This window comes from Manis javanica, chromosome 5 (assembly GCF_040802235.1).
Source record: "Manis javanica isolate MJ-LG chromosome 5, MJ_LKY, whole genome shotgun sequence".
Lineage (NCBI taxonomy): Eukaryota > Metazoa > Chordata > Mammalia > Pholidota > Manidae > Manis > Manis javanica.
This window is the reverse complement of record NC_133160.1, coordinates 46,102,429-46,125,680: the sequence shown is the minus strand read 5'-3', so window position 1 is coordinate 46,125,680 and position 23,252 is coordinate 46,102,429. Positions and strand designations below refer to the sequence as shown.

Sequence of the window (23,252 nt, the reverse complement as noted above, 5' to 3'; positions counted from 1 at the left end):
GAGTCCAGCCTGTGTGTTTGCAAGGCTTCCTGCTGGAGAACAAACCAACGTCACTCGAGCCCACAGAGGAAGGTGATTGGGGAACATGGTTTGATTGAGGGGAAGATCTGCCCTGAGGGACCACAGGGGGACTGGAGGCCACATGTTGAAATAGCTATCCATTGGTCCCCAGTGAACATACAACGTGTCCTGGATCTGGTGGACACAGGGGCTGAATGTTCACTGATTCATGGTAACCCTGAGCGGTTCACCAGGACCCCCACTATCATAGATGGATACGGGGGGAAGGCTACCAGGGTGAAAAAAGCCCAAATCCCTTTGGGAATAGGGTGTCTACCCACAAAGGAGTATACTGTGTATGTATCTCCTATCCCTGAGTATATTTTGTGGATTGATAGCCTGCAGGTTGCAGACCACTGCAGGTGAGTTCAGACTGAGAGTACATGTGGTGAAGGCAGTTCTGAGGGGACATGCTAGGCACCCTCCCATAGCTTTGCCTGTTCCTCGGCAGGTGACTAATACCAAACAATACAAACTGCCTGGAGGGCATAAAGAGATTGGACAAACTCTCCAGGAGCTGGAAAGGGGGGATATTATAAAGCCCATCCATAGTCCTTTCAATTCCCCAGTGTGGCCTGTAAAAAAGCCAGATGGCTCCTGGCATATGACTGTGGATTACAGAGAACTGAATAGAGTCATACCCCCTATGCATGCTGCTGCCCCCTCTATTGCAGCCTTGATGGATACCCTCAGCCATGAACTAGGAACATACCATTATGTGATAGGTCTTGCTAATGCCTTCTTTTCCATTGACATTGAGCAGGAAAGTCAGGAACAGTTTACCTTCACGTGGGAAGGATGGCAATGGACTTTCACCACCCTCCCACAGGGATACCACCACAGCCCCATCATCTGCCATGGACTTGTAGCCCAGGACTTGGCTACATGGGAGAAACTGACAACGATGCAGCTGTACCATTAAATTGATGATGTCATGCTCACGTCCGATTCTCTTTCAGATCTAGAAGGTGCAGCACCTAGACTGCTGCAACATTTACAGGAGAAAGGATGGGCTGTGAACAACACCAAGGTTAAGGGACCTGGTTTGTCTGTTAAATTCTTGGGGGTCATCTGGTTGGGTAAGACCAAAGTTATACCAGAAGCAGGTATAGACAAACTCCAGGCCTTTCCTACCCCCACAACTGTAACATTGCTACAGGAATTTCTGGGTCTTCTAGGCTACTGGAGAGTGTTTACACCACACTTGGAGCAAATTCTGAAGCCCTTATACCTGTTGGTACGAAAGGGCATCAGGTGAGACTGGGATGAGACATGTGCATCTGCCTTTACTACAGCAAAATGGGCAGTCAAGGCCGTGCAGGCCTTGAGTGTGATAGACCCATCAAGGCCCTGTGCGCTGGATGTTCATGTGACTGAAGATGGTTATGGCTGGGGTCTCTGGCAGTGGCTCGAATGAACTTGCCAACCCGTTGAATTCTGTTCACAACTCTGGAAGGGGGCAGAGGTATGATACACTTTGATAGAAAAACAACTGGCTGCTGTGTATCACGCCTTGCTGGCTACAGAACCCATCACTGGAATGGCCCCGATAAAGGTAATAACCACCTATCCCATCTTGGGGTGGGTACGAGACTGGACCCAAAAGCCAAGGAGTGGTGTGGCACAAACACCCATACTAGCCAAGTGGGGTGCTTACCTACAGCAGCGTAGTGCCCTCTCTGGTAGCCCCTTGAGTGAAGAACTCCAATGCTTGTTGGGGCTGGTGACATATACTAGTGAAAAGCAGGAAGAAGTTGTTTTTGAACCATTAGCAGCAGAGAGTCCCTATTGGGAGGGAAGAGCCCCTATACCCAAAGATGCATGGTACACAGATGGCTCCAGCCATGGGCAGCCCCCAAAATGGAGGGCCATAGCTTTCCATCCTAAGACTGAGACAATATGGATGGAAGATGGTGAAGGGAAGAGCAGCCAGTGGGCAGAGTTGCAGGCTGTGTGGCTTGTGATCAGCCAGGAGCCCTCCCCTATAATTGTCTGCATTCGCAGCTGGGCTGTCTATTGGGGCTTGACCCTGTGGCTACCAACAAGGTACCATGCCAGCTGGCTGTTTGGTCACTGACCCCTTTGGGGGCAAGAATTATGGCAAGACTTATGGGCCTGTGGTTAGACCAAAATAATTACAGTATAGCAAGTGACAGGTCATTTGCCACCGGTATCCCCAGAAAATGATGAGGCAGATACATTGGCCCAGATATGTTGGTTAGAAGGAAAGCCTGCCTCTGATGTAGCCTATTGACTACATCAGCGTTTCTTGCATGTAGGGCAAAAGACAATGTGGGCTGTAGCCCATCGGTGGGGCTTGCCTTTGACCTTTGAAGAAGTTAGTAGAGCCCACCAGGAGCGTGTCGTGTGCTCCAAAAGGGACTTACACTGAGTTCCACAGGAACATAGAACAATAGCTAAGGGGCCTATACCCCTCATCAGGTGGCAGATAGACTATTTTGGGCCTCTACCTGTGTCAGAAAGATATCGGTATGTGACGACTTGTGTGGACACAGCTACTGGACTTCTAGTTGCTTTTCCTACCCATTGTGCAGACCAGCAGGCGACCAAAAGAGGCCTGGAGCATCTCTTTGCCGCCTATGGCCGATGACAGGTGATTGAGAGTGATCAGGGCACCCATTTTACTGGACATACACTGCAAGAATGGGTATGACAGCTGGGAATCAAGTGTAAGTTTCATGTGCCATACAATCCTACCACAGCAGGCATGATAGACAGGCACAATGGCTTGTTAAAATCCAGAACTAAAGTCAGATACCAATAGTCTGCGGGGATGGTCAGTCCGCTATGGACCGTACTACGGTGTTTGAATGAGAGACCCCGAAAGGGAGCTTTGAGTCCCATAGACATATTAACACATATGGCTGCCTCCCCCATACAACTGCAAATAGGAAGAATCACAGAAGCCGAGGTTTGGCCACCCGAATAACATCTTGCTGCCAGCACCAACTGCACTGATCCCCGGAGACTCCATTGAGTGGACGTGGCCTTGGACTTTTTGATACATGGACCAACGATGGCTGGCTCTCCTGGCACCTTGGGTGTTGGGACATTTTGCCTCTTTTAGGCCTGTGATGGCCACAGACTGGAGGTTTCCATCCTCCCTCATTACTTCCGCGTTCGTGGCCTAACTAGCTTCCTGTGCGAGCGCTCTTGGCCCTAACTCCGCCTCCCCACCTAACCCGAAACCTGCCTATAGACCCTAGTGACAGATGAAATAATAAATTCCCATTGGTTTCTGTTACTTCCTTATCTTCCCCTATATAACTAAGCCTCTGATGGAACAAAGCTGAGTTTTGTTGCGCCCTTGAGGCTGACACATCTCCCAGCTTGGTGTGGTTTTGTTTTTCCCCGGATCTCAGGGGAGGGTGTCCAAGCCACCGACACTTGCTATCTTGCTCAGCCCCAGGGATAACAGGCTGGTCCTGCTTGTCCCCCCTCCTTCTTGTTGCTGAAGAGCAACAACTGGAGCCCCGTGTGAGGAACAAGGAACTTCGCTGATGAGCTAATTGGACTACGGGTAAGTGTAATCCCATAAAATATGGGACATTCTTCTTCCAAGCCTGATCCCTCTCTTGAATCCCTTAGGGTCCTCCTCTGAAGAAGAGGCCTAGAGCTCTCTGATAGCCAAGCAATCAAAACCTGGGAGACCGTAGTTAAGGTAGCCCCATGGCTGCCTGCAAGTAATTTGTTTGACTGGTAAACCTGGGACAGGGTGGAGCAACTCGTACGCAAAGCCCAAGTTAATCGGGGTGATATCCCCCCTCTGGGGACCTTCCTCACTTTAGCAGCCCTTAAGAGTTGCTTCCCTCCTTGGCCATCAAAGCCAGCTGCCAAGAACTTAATAGACAGGGAAACCGCCGGGTCGGGAGCCCCTTCCCGAGGACATTCTGATCCCCTTCCTCAGGCTGAGTCCACACCAGCAGGACAAGAAAGCCGTAAAGAGCCAGATGAGAATCAATAGTAGCAATGGCGCCCTCGACCCTTTTGATGCCGCCCCCTGGCCTCCCAAATCCAAGGCTCCTTTGTACCCACCACTTCCTGGTACTAGTTCCTCTTCTAACCCTTTCAAACCATCATCAGCCCACCCTCCTCCATAGCCAATGAGCAGGGGTTTCAGCTCCTCTCCCATACAAGGACTCATGCTCTCCTATTGGCTGCCAACCCCAAGAGAATCCATTGTTCCACCCATAACTTAACCCAGGGCCACGTTAGCTATTTCCAGTCAATGTTAATCCCGGAGGTAACCACCCTGCCCCCTGGTACCCTTGGGAGCCAAGTGACCTTAAAGAATTAAAGAAAGCCGTTCTTGAGGATGGCCCCAATGCTCCTTGGACTGAGACCATCCTCCAGGGACTTGCTCACCATCCATGTACCGCCGCAGACTGGAGGGCTCTTGCCCGGGCAGTTCTCCCTAGCCCCCTTTATATTAAGTGGTGTGCTTTGTATAAAGAGGAATGCCAGCAACAAGCTGAGAGGAATCTGACATACTCTTTTACATATATATGGATGATATTATCTTGGGGGCCACTTGTTCCCGCAAATTAGACGACCTTCAAACGGTGCCTTTCCCTGCTCAAAAACTACAACTTTCAAATTACCCCAGATAAAGTTCAACAGATAGATCCTTTTAAAATTTTGGGGACTACTTTAACATTAGATGTTGTCTCCCCTGTTAAGCCCCAGTTATGTATTCAGGACGCGTATATGCTACCACAGCTCCAGAAATTGCTGGGAGAAATCAATTGGATGAGGCCCTGGATTCCTATAACCACAGCTGATCTTATCTCTCTTTTTGACCTATTAAAAGGCCTTGATCTAGCTTCAACAGTGACTTTAAACCCTATACATAGAGATACATTAACAAAAGTTCAACATACCATTGATAATGCTGCCTTAAAAAGATACGATCCAAACTTGCCGCTGGTCCTCTATATTATGGCGGGAGAGACCCTCCTCACTGCCCTTTTAGCTCAGGAGGGGATCCCGTACATTGGATACATCTATCTGTGGGAGGGGCACCCCGAGTGTACTCTATAGTGGATCAGATGGCCGACTGAATTGTCAAAGGACAAGATCTTTCTGTCCATCTTTTTGGGTGTGAACCCCACTCTTTGATCATCCCTTTTCAGGTCAATGATTTCTCGTGGCTACAGATAAATAATTCCAGATTTGCAATGGCCATGGAAAGCTTTCCCGGGATAGTGGACTGTCACTATGGTCCCTATAAGTGGATGAGTTCTTTTAGCCAGTTGGTGTGGCAGCCGCCAAAAATGTTCCTCACTGAGGCAGACTCCTCTTTCCCCTCTGTTTTTACCGATGGGGGTAAACGGGGAGCCTCTATGGTAATGTTCCCCCCAGGCACAAGTGAGTGCCCTCTGGCTGTAACCCTCTTTCATGAGGTGCAGCGCTCTGCCCAGATTAAAGAGCTTTATGCTGTTGTTTTAGCTCTATCTGAGATCCAAGGCCCTCTTAATCTGTTTTCAGATAGCATTTACATTGTCAATCTACTGCCCAACCTTGTGGGCGCACACATCAGACTTGATGATAATCCCATCACTCCTTTGATGATTCAAGCCCGCAATTTGTTAAAACAGAGACTAGTTCCCCTTTTTGTACAACATCTAATGGGACATCAAGATTTTCCAAGCTTTTTGTCGAGAGGCCACTGCTCTTGCTGACCAACTAGCTTCAGCCTACACAGTACAGGAGGCCAATGCTCTTGCCGACCGACTAGCTTCAGCCTACACAGTACAGGAGGCCACCTCTTTTCATCAACTTACACATGCTAACTGGAGGGGACTACACCATCAGTTCCCTCAGGTCCCCGTCAGAGACTTAAAAAAGATCATTAGAACATGTAAGTCATGCCAGCCCTTTTTACAGGTTCCTCCGCTTCAAAAGAACGGAGTGAACCCTCGAGGCCTGAGGCCCAATAACCTTTGGCAGACTGATGTCACACATTCTGCCCCTTTGGGGAAGCTTAAATACATATTTCTAACAGTTGATACCTTCTCCCATGCTTGTTGGGCTACAGCCCATACGGGAGAAAAATCCAAACATGCCATAAGACATTTTCTCCAGTGCTTTGCCGTTCTCGGCTTGCCAGATCAAATCAAAACTGATAATGGTCCCTGCTTTATCAGTAGATCTTTTACTGAATTCTTGAGTAAATGGCAAATTTCTCATGCCACTGGAATTCCTCATAACCCTAAAGGACAAGCAATCGTGGAAAAACACAATCATACCCTCAAATGTCAAATAATAAAACAAAAAGGGGGGACACTCCCCCCCCCATGATCAACTAAAGATGGCATTATTTACTCTAAATATTTTAAATTTTGCCAAAGGCGAACACTTCTCGCCTTTTCAGAGACACTGGACAACATCCATTACTTATCAGACAATTAGAGTCTGGTGGAAGGACCCCCTTACTGGAGAATGGAGGGGCCCAGACCCCCTCATTACAGCTGGAAGGGGATTCAGCTGTGTCTTTCCAACCAATAAAAAAAGGCCGATCTGGGTCCCTGCAAGGGATATCAAGTATTACCCCCCTACAGAGGGGGAGTTCACTAATGTCAATGATGACCCAGAAGGCCCCCCGCTCCTGAGGATATCTCTCTTCTCTCTCTCTTTCAGAGTCTACAATGAACCCAATGATGCTGGTCTTCCTGTTAGTAGCGATGAATCTCCCATTAGCTAGGACAGGATTTGGAGATCCCGGTCAAGCAAGAGCCATACTACAAAAAACCACCGGAGACCCCTGCACAGCCTGCACTCACTCCAAGGCCCCTCCCCCTGCACACTGTTATACTTCTACCAAAACCTGCCCTAATGAGCAACGGGCAGTTACACTTGTGCAAGGGACAGAAAATGGATGCCCTGGGAGAGTTCTCTCTCACCATTGTTGGCCAGGTCCCAAAATATCTTCACCTGCCCAAGGGAAATCCCCCTCTGAGTGTCCTTGCACCACTTTTCTTGCCTCCGTTCATGCTCAATGCTATCAGGAGGTTATCCCCTGCACTCACCGGAACAAAACATACTGGTATGCAACTCTGATAAAAGGCAAGGCTGAATATACTGACTGTCGAAAGAATAGGGGACAGCAAGTCTGTTGGAATACATATGCCCCTATAGGTATCTCTGATGGGGGTGGAGTCCAAGATCAGGCTCAACAGTACCAAAATTAAAAAACTGATAGACAGGCTGATTGAACACCAAAATCCCCCAATTTACCACCCTCTTAGCCTCCTGGAGATCAGGGGAGAATTGCTTCTTGATCCTGAGACAAAATCAATCGTACAGGCTGCTTTTACCTTACTCAATAGAACCAATCCCGATTTAGCTAAGGATTGCTATCTGTGCTTGAGGCCGGGACCATTACAAGCCAATGCTCTTCTTGTTAACCTGTCACAGACCGAGCCCCAGTGCCAGCTGTTATCCTCAAGTTCTAGAGTCTATCTAGACCGTCTTTCCCCTAAAGGCCCATGCTTCAAAGCTGACCCCCATACTGATAATACTAGTGGGATAGATGTAGGTCAAATCCACTATTCTTTTTGCCAACAAAATATTACTGTGAACAATACCTTTCTCTGTCCCCCTAATGGAACAGTCTGCATTTGTGGGGAAGATGCGTTTGGCTTTCTCCCGACAGACTGGATGGGGCTTTGTGCTCCAGCTGTAATTTTCCCTGACATTGGAGTGGTCCCTAATAATCAGAGCCTCCCTATTCCTGCTTTAGACCACATTGGAGGTAGATCAAAAAGGGCCATCCAAGTTATCCCCCTGCTTATAGGCCTTGAGGTGGCCACCAGAGCTGCCACTGAGGCAGCAGGATTGGGGACCTCTCTGCATTATTATAAAGCTCTTTCTCAACAGATGATCGATGATATACAAGCTGTAGCCAGCACAATTCTTGACCTCCAAGCACAAGTGGATTCCCTCGCGACAGTAGTCCTACAGAACCGTAGGGGGCTTGATCTCCTCACAGATGAGAAGGGAGGCTTATGTCTCTTTTTACAGGAAGAGTGCTGCTTCTATGCGAACCGCTCCAGCATAGTCCAAAACAAGGTCAAGCCACTTCAAGAAGACCTCGAGAGACGCCAAAAAGAATTACAAGCCAATTTTCTTTGGACTGAGTTACATGGGTGGTTGCCCTATATTCTGCCCTTCCTTGGTCCTATGCTTCTTTTGCTCCTACTTTTCACTTTTAGGCCCTGCATTATTAACAAGATTATCCAGTTTGTCCAAAAAAGAACTCAATCAATTCAGTTGATGTGTGTGCAGGTACATTACCAGAGAGTTGCCACTGAAGCCAGTGACCCCTATGATCACTGTGAACCTTATGATGAGGCCGTGTCCGTTAATTCCCCCTAACTATCTCCCCGCACGCCCATGACGGGTAAGATCTCCAAGGTGGAGACAACCTAAGACAGGCCATGGAGGATGAGTAAGCTTGGGACAACCGAAGAGCTGCAAGGTACCCAGTGACGGGTAAGATCCCCAGAGGGGGACAACCTAAGACAGGGGCCTTGCCTGCCGGGACATCCCAGAGCATTTATAAAACAAAAAGGGGGAATTGTTGGGACCTTTTGCCTCTTTTAGGCCTGTGACAGCCGCAGACTGGAGGTTTCCATCCTCCCTCATTACTTCCGCATTTGTGGCCTAACTAGCTTCCCACGCTCACGCTCTTGGCCCTAACTCCGCCTCCCCACCTAACCCGAAACCTGCCTAAAGACCCTAGTGACAGATGAGATAATAAATTCCCATTGGTTTCTGTTACTTCCTATCTTCCCCTATATAACTAAGCCTCTGATGAAATAAAGCTGAGTTTTGCTGCGCCCTTGAGGCTGACACATCTCCCGGCTTGGTATGGTTTTGTTTTTCCCCGGATCTCAGGGGAGGGTGTCCAAGCCGCCGAGACTTGCCCTCTTGCTCAGCCCCGGGGGATAACAGGCTGGTCCTGCTTGTCCCCCCGCCTTCTTGTTGCTGAAGAGCAACACTTGGGGACAAGGCCTGGAGGCTGGTCTTCTGTGTATTCCTGGAAAAACAGCAGAATGGCCGCCAAAGGTCACAGTAGTATATCCTGAATGGCCAGAAGGTAGGAGCATCTTACCGGGGAGTTTTATTTTATCATTATGGCCAATGCATGCACCTCCAGTAGCACTATATATAGACCCTTCAATAACCCCCACAGGGAAAGGAATAAAAGTATGGTATACTAGACCTGGAAGGGACCCCTTCCTGCTACAGTCCTATCACAGGACCACTCTCATGCATGCATACTACCTGATGGACAAGATTTTCCTATGTTGGTGGCATTAAAACATGTATCTTATCACCCCTAAAGTCTTTTGAGGATTGGTAACTTCCTCTGGCTTGAGGATTATTATAATTTTCATTACCTATATCAAAATCTTGCTGTATCTTAATTTTTATTATCTCTAAGTTGTTATCCTCTGTTGCTATTGTGGAATCTGGTTACAGTGCTCCATCTTTCTCGCACAGGGACCACTGCAGAAGATTGAAAGCATGTAGATTGTAAGGTGAGAATCCTGGAGCAGTGGAGTGTGGGAAAGTTGGGGTTCCTATGGCCAGGATCCTCAATGAACTTAAACCACCTGATGATGTATCTGGCCTGTTGCTGCGCTGCCGCTTCCACACCTGTGGGCAATAAGCTACTGTTGCGCTATATAGAGAGCTCGGCCCAGTGCTCTGCATGGAGGCTGAGACGCTAGTGCTCGACCTACCACTGGAGAACAAGCTGGGTAATAAACTCTTTCACCCCAAGAATGTTTTGCTGTCGATTCCTTTGGTCACACTGAATCCATACTGAACTTGCCCGTGACTGAAACCCATTGGCAACACAGGCTCTCACTGGCAACATTTGGGAAAACACGAACAACAAAAAGAATAATCATAGTAACTGATAATATACTGACTAAATAAAAATTCAGAAGTCCATTGTGATAGTTAAAAGACAGAGAGAGAAGAGAAAGAAGGAAAGAAAGGTCTTCTTCACAGAAGAATGCCAGCTAATAAATGTGGAAGATAAAATCAAATTAGAACATCACTACTTTACAACCTGCACTGTAGGTGACTCAGGCATCATTAATAGATCCTAGAATCACTAGGTAGAAGGCCGTTGAGCAACAAGATATTCCCAAGAAGTCAAACTCTCACTACATAGATTATTTACTCATTTCCAAAGAGAAAAAAGGTACCTTACAACAGAGTGATCTAGAGATCACCATGAAAACCCATGAGTCAAATTCAGTTTCACTCGGGTAGGATCACCTGACATCATGACTCATGAGCCTCCAGATGGGATGAGGTAGGAAGTATATAACTCAGCTATGACTACTTAAATTTAAATAATCAAAATTTAAAAAATTAAAAATTCAGTCCTTAGTGTCACAAGCCACATTTAAAGTACTCAGTAGCCACATATGGCTAGTAGCTACCATGTAAGACAGCATCAGTGTAGGGAACATTTCCATCACTATAGAAAGCTTTTTTGGGCAGTGCTGCTCTAGACTGAATTTTGTTGATAGCAATATAAGAAATACCATACAAGTTAAATGACACTTCACAGATACAACCAGACAAATTCAGGTGAGTCATTCTATAAGCAACTAGGCTGCCTTCTTCAAAAGCCAGTGTTGTGGGAAGAAGAGTGGTAGGGGACTAAATTAGATTGAGACTGAAAAAGACAAAATAACCAAATTAATGTATGAATCCTAGCTGGCTCCTGGTCTGCAAAAATAGAGACTTTAGGAGGAACTGGGGAAATCTAAATATTGGCTGAATATTAAATGATATTATGGAATCACTATTAATTTTCTTAAGTGTGATATTGGTATGATTACAGAGATCATCCTGGTTCTTAGGAGAGCCACACTCAGTTATTTAGAGGAAAAGCATCACGGTGTCTGCAGCATGCTTACAATGGCTCAGAAAAAAGTATATACACACAAAGCAAATAGAGCAAAATATTTATAACTATGGCATCTAGGTAGAGAATATATATATGAGTGGTCTAGTCCATTCAGGCTGCTTAAACAGACCACTGACTGGGCAGCTTATAACCAACAGAAATGTGTTGCTCACAGTTCTGGAGGCTGGCAAGTCCAAGCCCAAGCTGCTGGATGGGTCACCTTTTGATGAGGGCCCTCTTCCTGGCTCAGAGTCCTGCTGCTCACTGGGTCCTCCCATGGTAGAAGGGGCCAGGGAGCTCTCTGGAGTCTCTTGATAAAGAGATTAGTGCCTCATGAATGAGTTCCACCCTCATGACCTAAGGGACCTAAGGGACCTTTCAAAGGTCCCCCCTACTAATACCATCACTTTTGGGGGTTAGATTGTCAACATATGAATTTGGTGATGGGGACACAAACATTCAGGCCACAGCATGAATATTCATTATAATCATTCTTTCAGTTTTTCTGTGTACTTGAAATTTTTACAATAAAAGGCTGGGGGGAAACTGCTAGAAATAAAAGCAGAAGAAAGGGAAGTACTGAATGAAGCCAACTTCCCTTATAGCCAGGCTTCAGCTAGGCTAACTCAGGCAACCAGCACAACCAGTAAGAAAGAGGCCTAGCCCTCCCAACATGGCACAAGTTGTGGAGTAGAAAGTTGCCAAGTACCTTGAGGGCATGAGGCCAGAATGAGAGAGGGCTGCAAAGAGCAGTGTGGCTCTGGGTGGCCTAGCCAAAGGGCAGGAAGGCAAACTCCTCGGGGCCAGTTCCACCCCTTCTGCCTCTAACATCCTGTCTGACCAGGACAAAGGAGCCCAGACCACAGTAAGAACCCTTTAAAGAAGGAAGCAGTCTCTGGAAGGAACACTAACGTTGCTCAAATTCGATCACCAGGCCAGCAAATGCGCCATGTGCCAGGTGTGCCAGGCAGTGGCAAGTTACCATGCCCATCACAAGTTAACTATTTGTAGAGGACACAACGTATAGATATTCCATTAATTCCTCAACTAAACTAGGAATCTGAGAAAATGCAATTTAAAGTTCTTTTATCAAAACCAGTCCACATGGCAATTCATAGGGAAAACTGGCAGTTAATCTTAAGGATGAAAAACAACATTAATGACTGCCACTAATCTGAAACTTACTGCTCATTATTTTCAAAACAAGACAAAAAATACAAATAAACAACATAGTACAAAACAAGATGTCACCTTCAGTTCTTGAAGCTTCTCTGTATTTGTGGTAAAGTGTCCAACATGAGTTTGGACATGCTCAAACCGCTTTAAATATTCTTGGTTTCGAATAAGAGCCTTCTTTTCTGACTCACATATCTCCTTCAGGTATCTCTTTAGTTTTACATACTTCAGCTTAACTCTAGAAAAATAAAAGCAGATTTTTAAACAATGGAGTTAGGCTTTGACAAATCTAAGGAGAATTTAACAAAATTGTTAATGAGACTATGTATTCAAAGATATTTTACCCAAACACGGAAATCTGAAGGACAGAACATGGATGCATTTTTAGAGAAGAAATTTATCCAACATCGCTGAGGTATCACATCTGGACATAACTCCTGAGAAATACATACAGGACACATCATAACATTCACACAGTAAATATTTACATGGATTTCCTTCTCAAAATTAAATGTGATTTCAAGAGCACTGTCTCTGTGACCATGTTCAGGCAAACATCCGATTAGCATTCTTTCATATGACAATTTCAAAACTATCTGTTTATATGGAAATAGAATCAAACTATAAACCACAATCCATAAATACTAAGAAATTTTGAAATCTAAAATGCCAAAAACTTCTCATTTAGATATTAAAATTTTTAGTTAGAAATACAGCAACATACTATGGTTATTAAGATATTTTGTAATACTGTCTAGACAGTAATGCTACTCAAATTGTGAAAATATCTTTAGAGACTCATCTGAAGTGTACTATCAAAAGACACACTGGATTGCTTAAGTCATGCAGTCCACTCTTGGTGTGGGACCAACACTGCTAATTCTAGCTCCTTCTTCTCCATGAGTATTTAAGTCACAAAAGAGTGTGTGGTATACAGGATTTCTATCTTTGGTTCAATAAATTATTCAGCATTTTTTTATTAAGCAAAAATAAGTTGAAAGCCACAAACATGTTCACCCTCAGAAACAGATTTGCGAATATACTGAAGATGTTAAAAATTAATCAACAGACCTTAAACCTCTACCCCTAAGCCTATAATTTAAAAAAGAATCTGTACTATGCTAATAATTCTGTGCCTTGGTCTTGCTTGGCTGTCCCCATTTTTCCTTCTGAACAAACACTTAAGAATGATTTTACTACAGCCCACATCTGCCATTTTTGACACAAGCGACAGTAATGGAGGTGGAACCAAACCTACTGTCTTTCACACGCAAGCACTTGGTGAAGCTGCTCGTGGCAGCCAGTGTCCATCTGGAGTAGGTACAATAATAACCACGCTGTTTCCACCCAAGATCTAGTTTCATTACCACCCCAATATTAACCTTCAAAGCTAACCACATAAGTCAGTCATCCACCTATCCATGCAAATCATTCATACATTCAGCACTCTGAATATGAAAGCCACTCAATTGGGGTTAACAGGGAAAACAAAAAATTAGGCAAGTACAATACAGTGTGTTAAATGCTATGCGGAAGCAGGCAAGGCACTCCTAAGGGAAGCCCTCCCAGTGGAAATTCTTTTTCAGCTGACACATGAAGGATGGGTAAGTTAACCCAAAATTGGGGAAAGCAAGAGTGAAAAGATGAGGGCAAAACATTCAGGCAGGAGAAACAGCATGTTGGAAAGCTCAACAGCAGTAAAGAAGAACACTGATATTAACAAAATAGTAATAAATAGTAAATTATTGACTCTTACAGTGGGTCAGACACAGATTTAAGGCTCTGTTAAGTTCTCATAACTATCATTATTAATATTTGATAGATGAAGAAATGGAGGCACAGAGCGTTGAAGTAATTGTCCCAAGGTCACATAGCTAAGAGCTGATGGGGCTCAAACTGAATCAAGGCACCTGGCCACAGAGCCTACCTGCTTGTGCTCTACTACAAAAGATCTTGACATCTTCAGAAACTGAAGTCTCAGATGTTAAATTTTAGGCAGAGGCTGGCAAGGGATGGTGATAATGAAAACTAAGCAAGGGCAGAAAGCAGAGGGTCTGGAAAGCCATTGTACTGGATGCTTCTCACGCCTTCCTCACGTTTTCCTGGTCCAGCTGTTCTTGCAGCCACAGATGCAGCAACCTGCCAGCACCTGTCTCAGCCACATCTGGTATCTTGCTTCCCCAGGGCCACTTCTCTGAGTTTGTACCAGGGACATGAGGTGACGTCAATCTCTTTGGGGTGGCCCTGACCAATGAGGATCAGGAACCAGGAGGTAAACAGCTCCCTTTTCTTTCCCTTGACTGGTCACTTGTGAGGAGCAGAGAGGCAGTCTACATGGCTTCTCTGAGATTCCAAAGAGGTGGAGCCGCTGGTGCCCACAGCAGGTACTGGCCCTGTCTCCAGTCTTATATGACTACTTTCTAAAATAAACTAGCATCTACACATAAACCCTTGTCTCAGACTGCCGTCTGAGGAAAACCAGATTGAGATTGCCATGTTAAATAGTTTAGATTTTACCTTACAGACAAAGAAAACATATTTTTAGCAAATCATACCCTTTGTCTTCCAGGGAACAAGAGGATAAGAGAGAGGAACAATCTCAGTAAACTGATAGCTTGGTAAAGATCCCCATTTTTCTCTCATCTCACCCTTCTCACCATCATTATGCCAGGAAGCTGCCCAGGAACAGCTGCAGGAGTCATCTGTACTGTCTTCTGCCCCTGCAGCCATAGACTAGAAAAATGGCAGCTGCCATGGACCTTCTCAGACTTGGGCCCACTTCGGAGGCCAGAGCATCCACAATACTGCTATTTCTTCCACCACTTCACTGGCTCTTCTTGTCTCTTAATGAGCTACTGGAGCATATGGCTATTTACCCCAACTGGTACCTTTGGAAGTGTATTAAATTTTAAAACCAAAGAATAATTTTGAAATAAGTGGACTTGAAGGGTGATTTGGTTTTAAGGTATTCTTGGTTTCTCTCTATTCTGGATGAGGTATTTTCACTTCTCATTTCTATTATGGTGTGGATACATCACAAACTTAATGCTATAATAGCCAGAAGTTTTTCATATGAATAATACTGGAGGTACCATATATTTGGCTTAAGGATGAAATTCCATTTTCGTAAAATAGAATTACAAATACTAAAAGTTTGTTCTTAATATTAGAGTAAGCAACCTAAAAGGGGTAACTTGTATATTGTAAAATGCTAATAATTTTAACAGTCATTGTCATATATCCGTGAACAAATGAGCACCAGTAACCCTGCCTACAACAGTTTGTTGAAAGGTCAGGTACAGTTATCATGACTACACAGGCTCATGTTTAAACTGTGGTAAAAAAGATAGGTCTCATTCTTAAGATGTTTAAGCAAATAGATTCCTGAAAAAATACAAATAACAAATAATGAAAACTAAATGATTTTTCTTATATTAATTTTAACCAAATTTATTCTTTCATTTGATAGTGATTATATTAAACTGCAGTATTTATCTGAAACTATTACACATTAGAAATAAGATAATGGTAAAAGCACTGCAACTATGTATTGTAACATATATTAGGGTTAAATTTTTATTAACTAACATATGAAAACTAGTTTAAAAACTATTACCACTATCACATCCTACCTGCATGTATCAGATTGGTTATATTCATAAAGTTTCTTTTCCAGGTCCAATCTCTTCTTTTCACTATAATAAAGAAAGAAAATATTTTATGAATAAATTACACTGATAAACAATAATAAGCAGATGGATTTAGAACATGATCTCCTCTGAAATCACACCTTCATGAGAATGTTTTTCTGGTCCCTCTAAGAAGCAGAAAATGCCATCTGTGTTTGAAACTCAAGACACAGCAGTCACCATGGAAGTCTAAAAAGCAAAAAAGACACCAATACAAAGCAACAAAGATTTTCACAGTAAATAGGGAAATGCTGTAAGAGGAAGCAGAGAAGCAGATTCACTCATTCAGCAAGTAGTTCTTGAGTGCCACAATGAGCCAGGTACCATCCCAGGTCTGATGACTAACGTGGTGAAACAGCCAACAAAGGCCCCTCCCTCTGGGCAGCTGACATTCTACAGAAAGGCCAGACAATAAACAAGAGAAACATGTGAAGGATAAGTTGGCCAGACAATAAGCAAAACAAATATGTAAAATAAAATATGGTCAGACTTTTCTGAGATGGTGGCATTTGAGCAATCAGGGTTCTACCACATCTAGACATGCTGCCTCCACAAACCCACCTTGGGTTGAAGACTGATGGCTTGCTCTGCTCCTAACCAGATAAGCCTAGGCTGAGCCAAGTAGATGAGTTAGGATGAGGTCTCTGAAAAGCAGATCTGGCTCATCACATTTATTGAAGACAAGTTCCCCTAACACTGTTACTTCAAATTTTGGGTAATTCCTTTTTTAAACTTTGTAACATAGCCATGACTTGTCACTGACTGCTATTCCCTGGAGCTCCTATGAGTAAAGACAGCCTGTGATATTCAGATGAATGCTGGAAGTGAGTTAGAGAACAAAGCTTACCCTGCACACCTGTACACCTAGGCTGGGTGAGTGGCAGGGAAACTGGGCAGCAGAGGAGGGGACAGCAGTCAGAACCAAGGGGCTTGGGGCAAACTGCTGGACAAGAAGCTATCCCAGTACAAGAAGAGCCCTTAGCAGTTTTAGCTACAGAAGGCTCCACCCGACCACCACCAAAGTACTGGCTTCAAGTGAAGTCAGACTGCTATGTTAACATTAATTAAAGGCCAAAAGAGAGAGAAATCATATAATGTCTAAGGGGAAAACACTAAAAAAAAAAAAGACTGGTTCAAAGCCAAGGAGTCCAAAAAGTTAGCCTCTTGAGGGAAAGGGGCTGAGCCCACATTCCATTTGATTCCATTTGAGAGCACTTAATTATGAGTTTCCATTTTTCTTCAGATATTTTTTTCCTTTTGAAAAAAATCCCAAAAGTTACCCTGTTAGCTACATTATGGGTTAAGTAAATTTCTTGTCTTAGCATAAGCTAGAATGGAAACCATAATTTAAACAAAATTCTTTTTGTGGGAAAATGGCATCCAAAATTCAAACATGAATCTCTGCTTGGGAACACAATCTATTCCTTAGTTGGGGTGTGCCTATAATTAAAAAGGAAAGATCAAAAGGGAAAACATAGAAACAAATTTTTAAACAGCTCCACACAGACCTTCACTGTTTTATTAATAAGACTGAACTTACGAGAGAAGTGAAGGAAATATGGAATAATTGCTTCCATGTTAGAAAGTTTTCTCAGTCACTTTCCCCTTCTAAGGTTTCATGATTAGTAGGCTACTTAGCTCATGAAGGATGAATGACTGGACAATTTGAACAATTTGTCAGTAAAGTTACAAGGACCGGAAGACCCTTAAATGCATCTATGACCTTTTGCCCCTGACTCTATGCTTCACTTCTGTGGTATTACTGCCAAAAAAGCATGATCAGGATCTGACTGTGAGGAACCCTCAGCTGGACCCAGCTTGAGGATCACTCCTGGAATGAAAACTGTACTCCATGACTGTCAGGAACATGCAAGACAGGGAAAGACTGAGGAATACCTCCAGTCTGGGAGAGACTGAAGAGACACGGTGATATGGGTTCACAGATGGGATCCTGGAATAGAAAAGAGAAAAGACAGAAAAGAAAAAAGGAAGTTGGTGAAACAGAGTTGGTAAAATCTGCTTGGGGTCTGTGGATTGGTATATCAATGTTGATTTCCTAACTGGTGATTCTGTAAGGGAGCACCCTTATTTTCTAGAAATATACACTGGAGTTTTTAGGAGTCATAATATCTGCAGTTCTCAAATGGTCTTGAAAAATCTAATGACTTTAGGTAGTTAAGTGGACAGAGAAAGAAACAGAAAAAAGAAAATGTATTAAAATGTTAAAGACATGAGAAATCCGGGTGAGGGGAGTCTGAGAGGTCTTTGTCCTATACTCATGACTTTTCTGTAAGCTTGAACTTAATTTCAAAATAAATTTTTAAGATGAACCTATGACCTCTAGTTTTTCACTTTTTCAGGACCACAGTCTTCTTTGGGAATCAGACACTTTCTGAGTGGCAAATTGTTTTTAATAATAAATGTAAAATTCCTTTTCTCCTGCTCTGTCTTCAGTAGATGTAGGCATATGCTGGCCACAGTTATTCCCTCTCATGACACTTCATACACTGAAAAACTACAATCAAACACATATTGGCCTTCTACTCCAGGCAAAATGATGCCAGTCTCATTAACTCATCACACATGCAGCAGCACCTGTGAATGCAGGTCTTTCACACCAGTTTTAAATTTAACACTTAAAACAAGATATTTACCCCAATAAAATGCCAGAGAGAGGCTTATTGGGGGGATCACCTTGCAACTCCTACATATTGGATCTCTGCTGCAGAATCTTTGAAACAGCCAGCTCTGGGATATGTAGCACATCTTTTCAGCCACCTGCACCCCTCACCTGGACCTGTCAAAGTTTCACAAAGCTGGGTGGTCCTTAAAGCATGGACACGTGGCTTAGTTTTCTCCTTTCAAGCCACTTGTTAGTCTGCTTTTATCTCAATTCCATCTTCAGCTTTACTCAACTGATATCTCAGTATCAATTTCTGAACTGTTAATATCTCACCCTGAATCATTACTGGCAATGAAAAAACAGGGGCTGGTTAATGGGCCTTTTAAAAGGATGTTTTTCTATAAATGTAAGAGTCAATTCCACTTACCATACACATTGTAAAAATGAGTCACTCTATCAGGCTCTTTTAGATTCAGTGATTGGCTTCACCACAATGCAGAGAAAATAACATATCCAAAAAACAAAAACATTCAGAATATAAAATTACATCTATGTGTGACTACAGCTAAACAACTTGGGCTAGAAGTATACCACTTACAAGGGAAAGGCCCTGTTATTAGGACAGCTGACACTGCAATGGCTCAACTCTAAGAGAGCTGAGAAAGAGAAAGTTGTTTTTATCTCCTACTCTAAGGAAATTTCTAGACTGATAAAAGCAGCCTTGAAAGTGATTCTGGAGTTTTAGGATACAGTGGTCTTTATGGTCACTGGAATTGGTTTAAAAAGCAAAACAAAAAAAATCAGGTACATTCAAACACTCAAAGAGGATACAGACAATGATATTCATTATTTCTTATTTTGCAAAACTACAGCTTTCAACTTTTTTACTTTGAGGCTCATAACTCTACTCATTACTCCAGTTTACACATTATTCAAGGTGCCTCATTTCTGGTGAAGAATCAAGGTTCAGAGAAGCTGAATGACCTGCTCAAAGTCACACAACTGTTTGTGGACTAGAACTCAGGTTTCCATGTTTCTACTGCAGAATTCTCTGTATCCAAAGTTATTTGCCTTTGTATTAATTATGCATTAGAGTTAGTTATGGACTTTTAAAATGAAAAAATACAACAGATTTGTGCTGACTTAAAAATGAAAATCGAAATGTAGAACCATGAATAAGCTATAAAATTGCTCAAATTCCTTATATAATTTCAACAGCCTCACCTTGTTTCATAGCTAAAGTATTAGGTGTTAAATATAAACTGAGTAATAATCACTGCACAGTTACTATGCCAAAAGGACCATAAACAGCCAGGTGTTCTAGCACAGAAAGCAAAATGATATCTCACAATTAACTTAGTTCTAAAAGAATGCCATTTGAAGCAGTAACATCTTAAAATTAGAACTTGGGCTAAGAGGTACAAATAACTAAAGACCTGGGGTGACTAAGTGACTCTTCTAACAGAATACAGTCAAAAAGCACTTTAAGTGTACTGATGCACAAAGCAATGTCTTGTCTTTTAATTATCAGGTATTTGAAGACACTGAGTACCAACTTTGAAAGAGCACACTGTCTACTTTTCCTGGTTGACTGAAAAGTGGTCCTTATTTAGTGGCAATGTGTGGCTACAGTGTTCTATACAAGATATTCATAACTCCTGACTGACTTTGGGATTTTTTCCACTCACTCAACAAATATTTATCAAGCCCCTTGTCCACCTCTGGTACTTTTTTTTACAGATGTACAGATTCACCTAGACAGGGTTCCTGTTCTCCTGGAATTCTCTGTGTGGGCAGGGAGCAAGTCACTTCAGCCATTACCTAGACATTTGTTAAGAATGACAAGGTCACATAAGTTAGAGAATGGTTTAATAGACACTTGGCACAGAGAAGGTACTGCAGGAAGTGTTTTTTTTTTTAAAGTTGAAGGTAAGGAGGTCTCTGGGGTGGGTGGTGTCAGACAGAAAATAGGATGTAGAAAAGGATTACGGGGTAAAATATAGTGAGGACAATTAAGGATGTCTGTTGTAGATACTCTTTATTTGACAAGAATTAAATCTGGCATAAGATGAATATAATTTCTATTCAAAACCACTTACTTCTGCCTTTACATGTAATTATTGTCATCATTTTAGAATTGTTACACAGCTCTCCTCTCCACTAAAATAACTTTGTAACTTTAAACACTCATTAAACACTTTGTTATCAAGAGATCCAAAAATCTATTTCCTTTCTTGTCAACTAGATTTCTAACTCCAATTAATTTAGCAGCTAAATGGTAGTTCCAACAACTTATCTTTTATGTGGTTATTTATAGTAAATTGCCTTATAATTTTCTCTATGTGCTCTTAGATCTAGCTGTTTTCAATGGTTCTCATCTTTCATGTCTTATCAAGGTGTTAGGAATTCTCTGGAAGCTGGATTTCCCCTGTTGGAAATGTCATCCCTTCGCTGGAATTCGGGCCAGTGTTAGGTCCCCTACCCAAAGTGTCCAGCATTTCAAAATGGCATTTGCTTGACAAACACAGACACTCCCCTGTCTGCGTCCCTGGATCTGTCATTACTGATGTAATGCAGCTGTCAGGGATGGATGACCTGGGGAGGAGGCGTATTATATAAGGGGATTGGAGAAATTCACAAGTCTTGATGGACAGTGACAGGCAGAATTCCCACTCACACTTCTGGGCAAAATCAGAGAAGCGGGAGACCTCCTCTAGGAAGGGCTGGGCAAAATCAGAGAAGCGGGAGACCTCCTCCAGGAAGGGCTGGACGTGGGGTGGGTGGAGTGGGGGTGTCTCTGAAAATCTGGTCCTCCAGGCCCCACCGGGAGCTTTGGGGAGTCCCGGGCGGACCCAGACCCAGGGGACCCACCGGCGGGCGGAGTGGAAAGGAACACGAGATCCGGCACCAGTTGACCTTCGGCGCAAGACGACTCCCCGCTCCCGCCCCGAGAGGCAGTACCTGTCCCACAGGCCGTGCTGGAGGCGGCCCAGCCTCTCGTAGTAATCGGGGCTTGCCAGGGGCGCGGACAGCGCTGAGGTTCGGTGCATGCCGCCGCCGCCACTGCCGCCTCCTGGCGCCCGTTCGTACAGCCTCTGGGAAGCGGGCGCCCGGGTTGGCCTAGGCGACGGCCCACAAGGCACCGCGCGTAAACTCTGCGCCCGACCGCCGCGCCGACAGTGGGCGGGGCGCGCGCAGTGGAAAGGAGAGGGCGGAGGCGGGGTGCCAAGAGTGGGCGGGAAGGGCGCAGTGGAGTGGAAGGGCGGGGCGGAGGCGGAGCGACTTGGAAGGTGCAGCGGACCGCTGCTGAAGCGCGGGCGGATTCTCCGGGTGGGTGGAGGGAGTGACTCCGCAGGAGTCAGCCTGGGCTTGGCGTTCCTGCCTCTCGGCCCTGACTCTGGCTTTACCGCCCCCGCAGCTTGAGAATTCTCACCCGCGAGACCTTGGCCCTCCAGGGAAGGAGCTCCTCTGAGGGCCAAGTCGGAAGCCGCTCCTCCTCCCCTCCTTGGGTAGAGGGTAAGGGCTGGGCGGGAGCAATTCACTTGATCATTTTTACCTTTACTATCAAACTGCATTCATTTTACAAGATGCATTCTCTCCTTCCCTCCAGCCACGTCTCCCTCCCTTCTTCCAGGATTTGCTAACTGCCAGGCCCTGTGCTAAGCTTGTTTTCCTACCCGCGCTTAAAAGCAAGACAAAACACCACACGCGCGCACACACACACACACACACACACACCAAACCCGAACTGCTAAGCGACTGCACTCAGCCCTGACAGTAGAACAGCCCCTGACTTGAAAATCTTTCCTGCCCTAAGGATGTAGTTATTGCTGCAGGTGACATTACTAGTGGAGAAGAGGGGAAGGTTGCTAACTAGTTGCCTGCAAAGCTGATGTTTGTGCAGACATAGCCCAGTGGACTGCAGCCAGACTGCCAGGGCTCAAATGCCCTTTCACTGCCCAGCTGTGTGACCTCTAGCAAATCACCTTCTTGAGGTCCAGGTTTCCTCATGTAAAATAGGTTACTGCAGGATCCACACATGCTGCTGTTGCAATGATTAATTAATGCATATGAATATTTAAAGCAGGCCCAGCACATACTAAACAATTTTTATCATCCTCATCATCACCAACTTGGGGGAAAAGCTTCCTGAAGAAAGAAAAACCCATAGAGCAGAAAAAAGGAAACTGTAGAGTTTCTTAGGCTCTTACCCTTCACTTCTTTTGGTTTCTTAGGCATTAGCTTCACTTACTTATGTGCACAGTATGACTTAAACTGGTAAATAGATCATTAGCAAGAGAAACAGACCACTCAAAGGTTGGCAGTATAAAATTATGTTACCCAGCCTTCCCTACATATTTGCCAGGTCCAGGGCAAGAATACAAATGAAGGTTCTGATATCATCTGTCAAAATATTAAGCTATTATAAGTCAAGATGACAAGCTATAAATAAAATATGTTATCTCTTACCTTGACCAGTGTGGCTTCATAAGATCCTGGAAAGCCACGGGGGAATTTAGTTCTCTGACTCCTTTGCCAGCCTACCCCCTTATTTCTGACCCCAAGCTCAGTCCTGCACTATGAGGGGCCTCACACATAGGTAAGGATATGTGTGTCTCCACAGTCCACAAATGCCAGCTCTGTCCTCTCCATCTCAGCCTCCTCTTGGCCACTCCTCAAGCCTAAGGATGAGCACACGCTGGTGATGGCCTTACAGGAAACACCAAGGAAAGAGGTCTTTGAGGAC

General features: G+C 44.3%; 1 protein-coding gene across 5 annotated transcripts in view; it reads right to left on the bottom strand.

The window, feature by feature from the left end:
- Window positions 1-21,667, bottom strand: part of KIZ (kizuna centrosomal protein) — a 152,081-nt gene extending 130,414 nt beyond the window's left edge. The window contains exons 1-3 of one of the 5 annotated variants that reach the window (XM_073236988.1): window positions 21,467-21,667; window positions 15,826-15,888; window positions 12,269-12,431 (exon numbers count right to left, since the gene is read on the bottom strand). In XM_073236988.1, coding sequence (XP_073093089.1) covers window positions 12,269-12,431; window positions 15,826-15,888; window positions 21,467-21,555 — 315 coding nt within the window. In that variant the 5' untranslated portion in view covers window positions 21,556-21,667. The remainder of the gene's footprint in view (window positions 1-12,268; window positions 12,432-15,825; window positions 15,889-21,466) is intronic. The other 4 variants (XM_073236986.1, XM_073236987.1, XM_037022507.2 and 1 more) reach the window with 4 other exon arrangements.
- Between the last annotated feature and the right edge of the window lie 1,585 nt (window positions 21,668-23,252).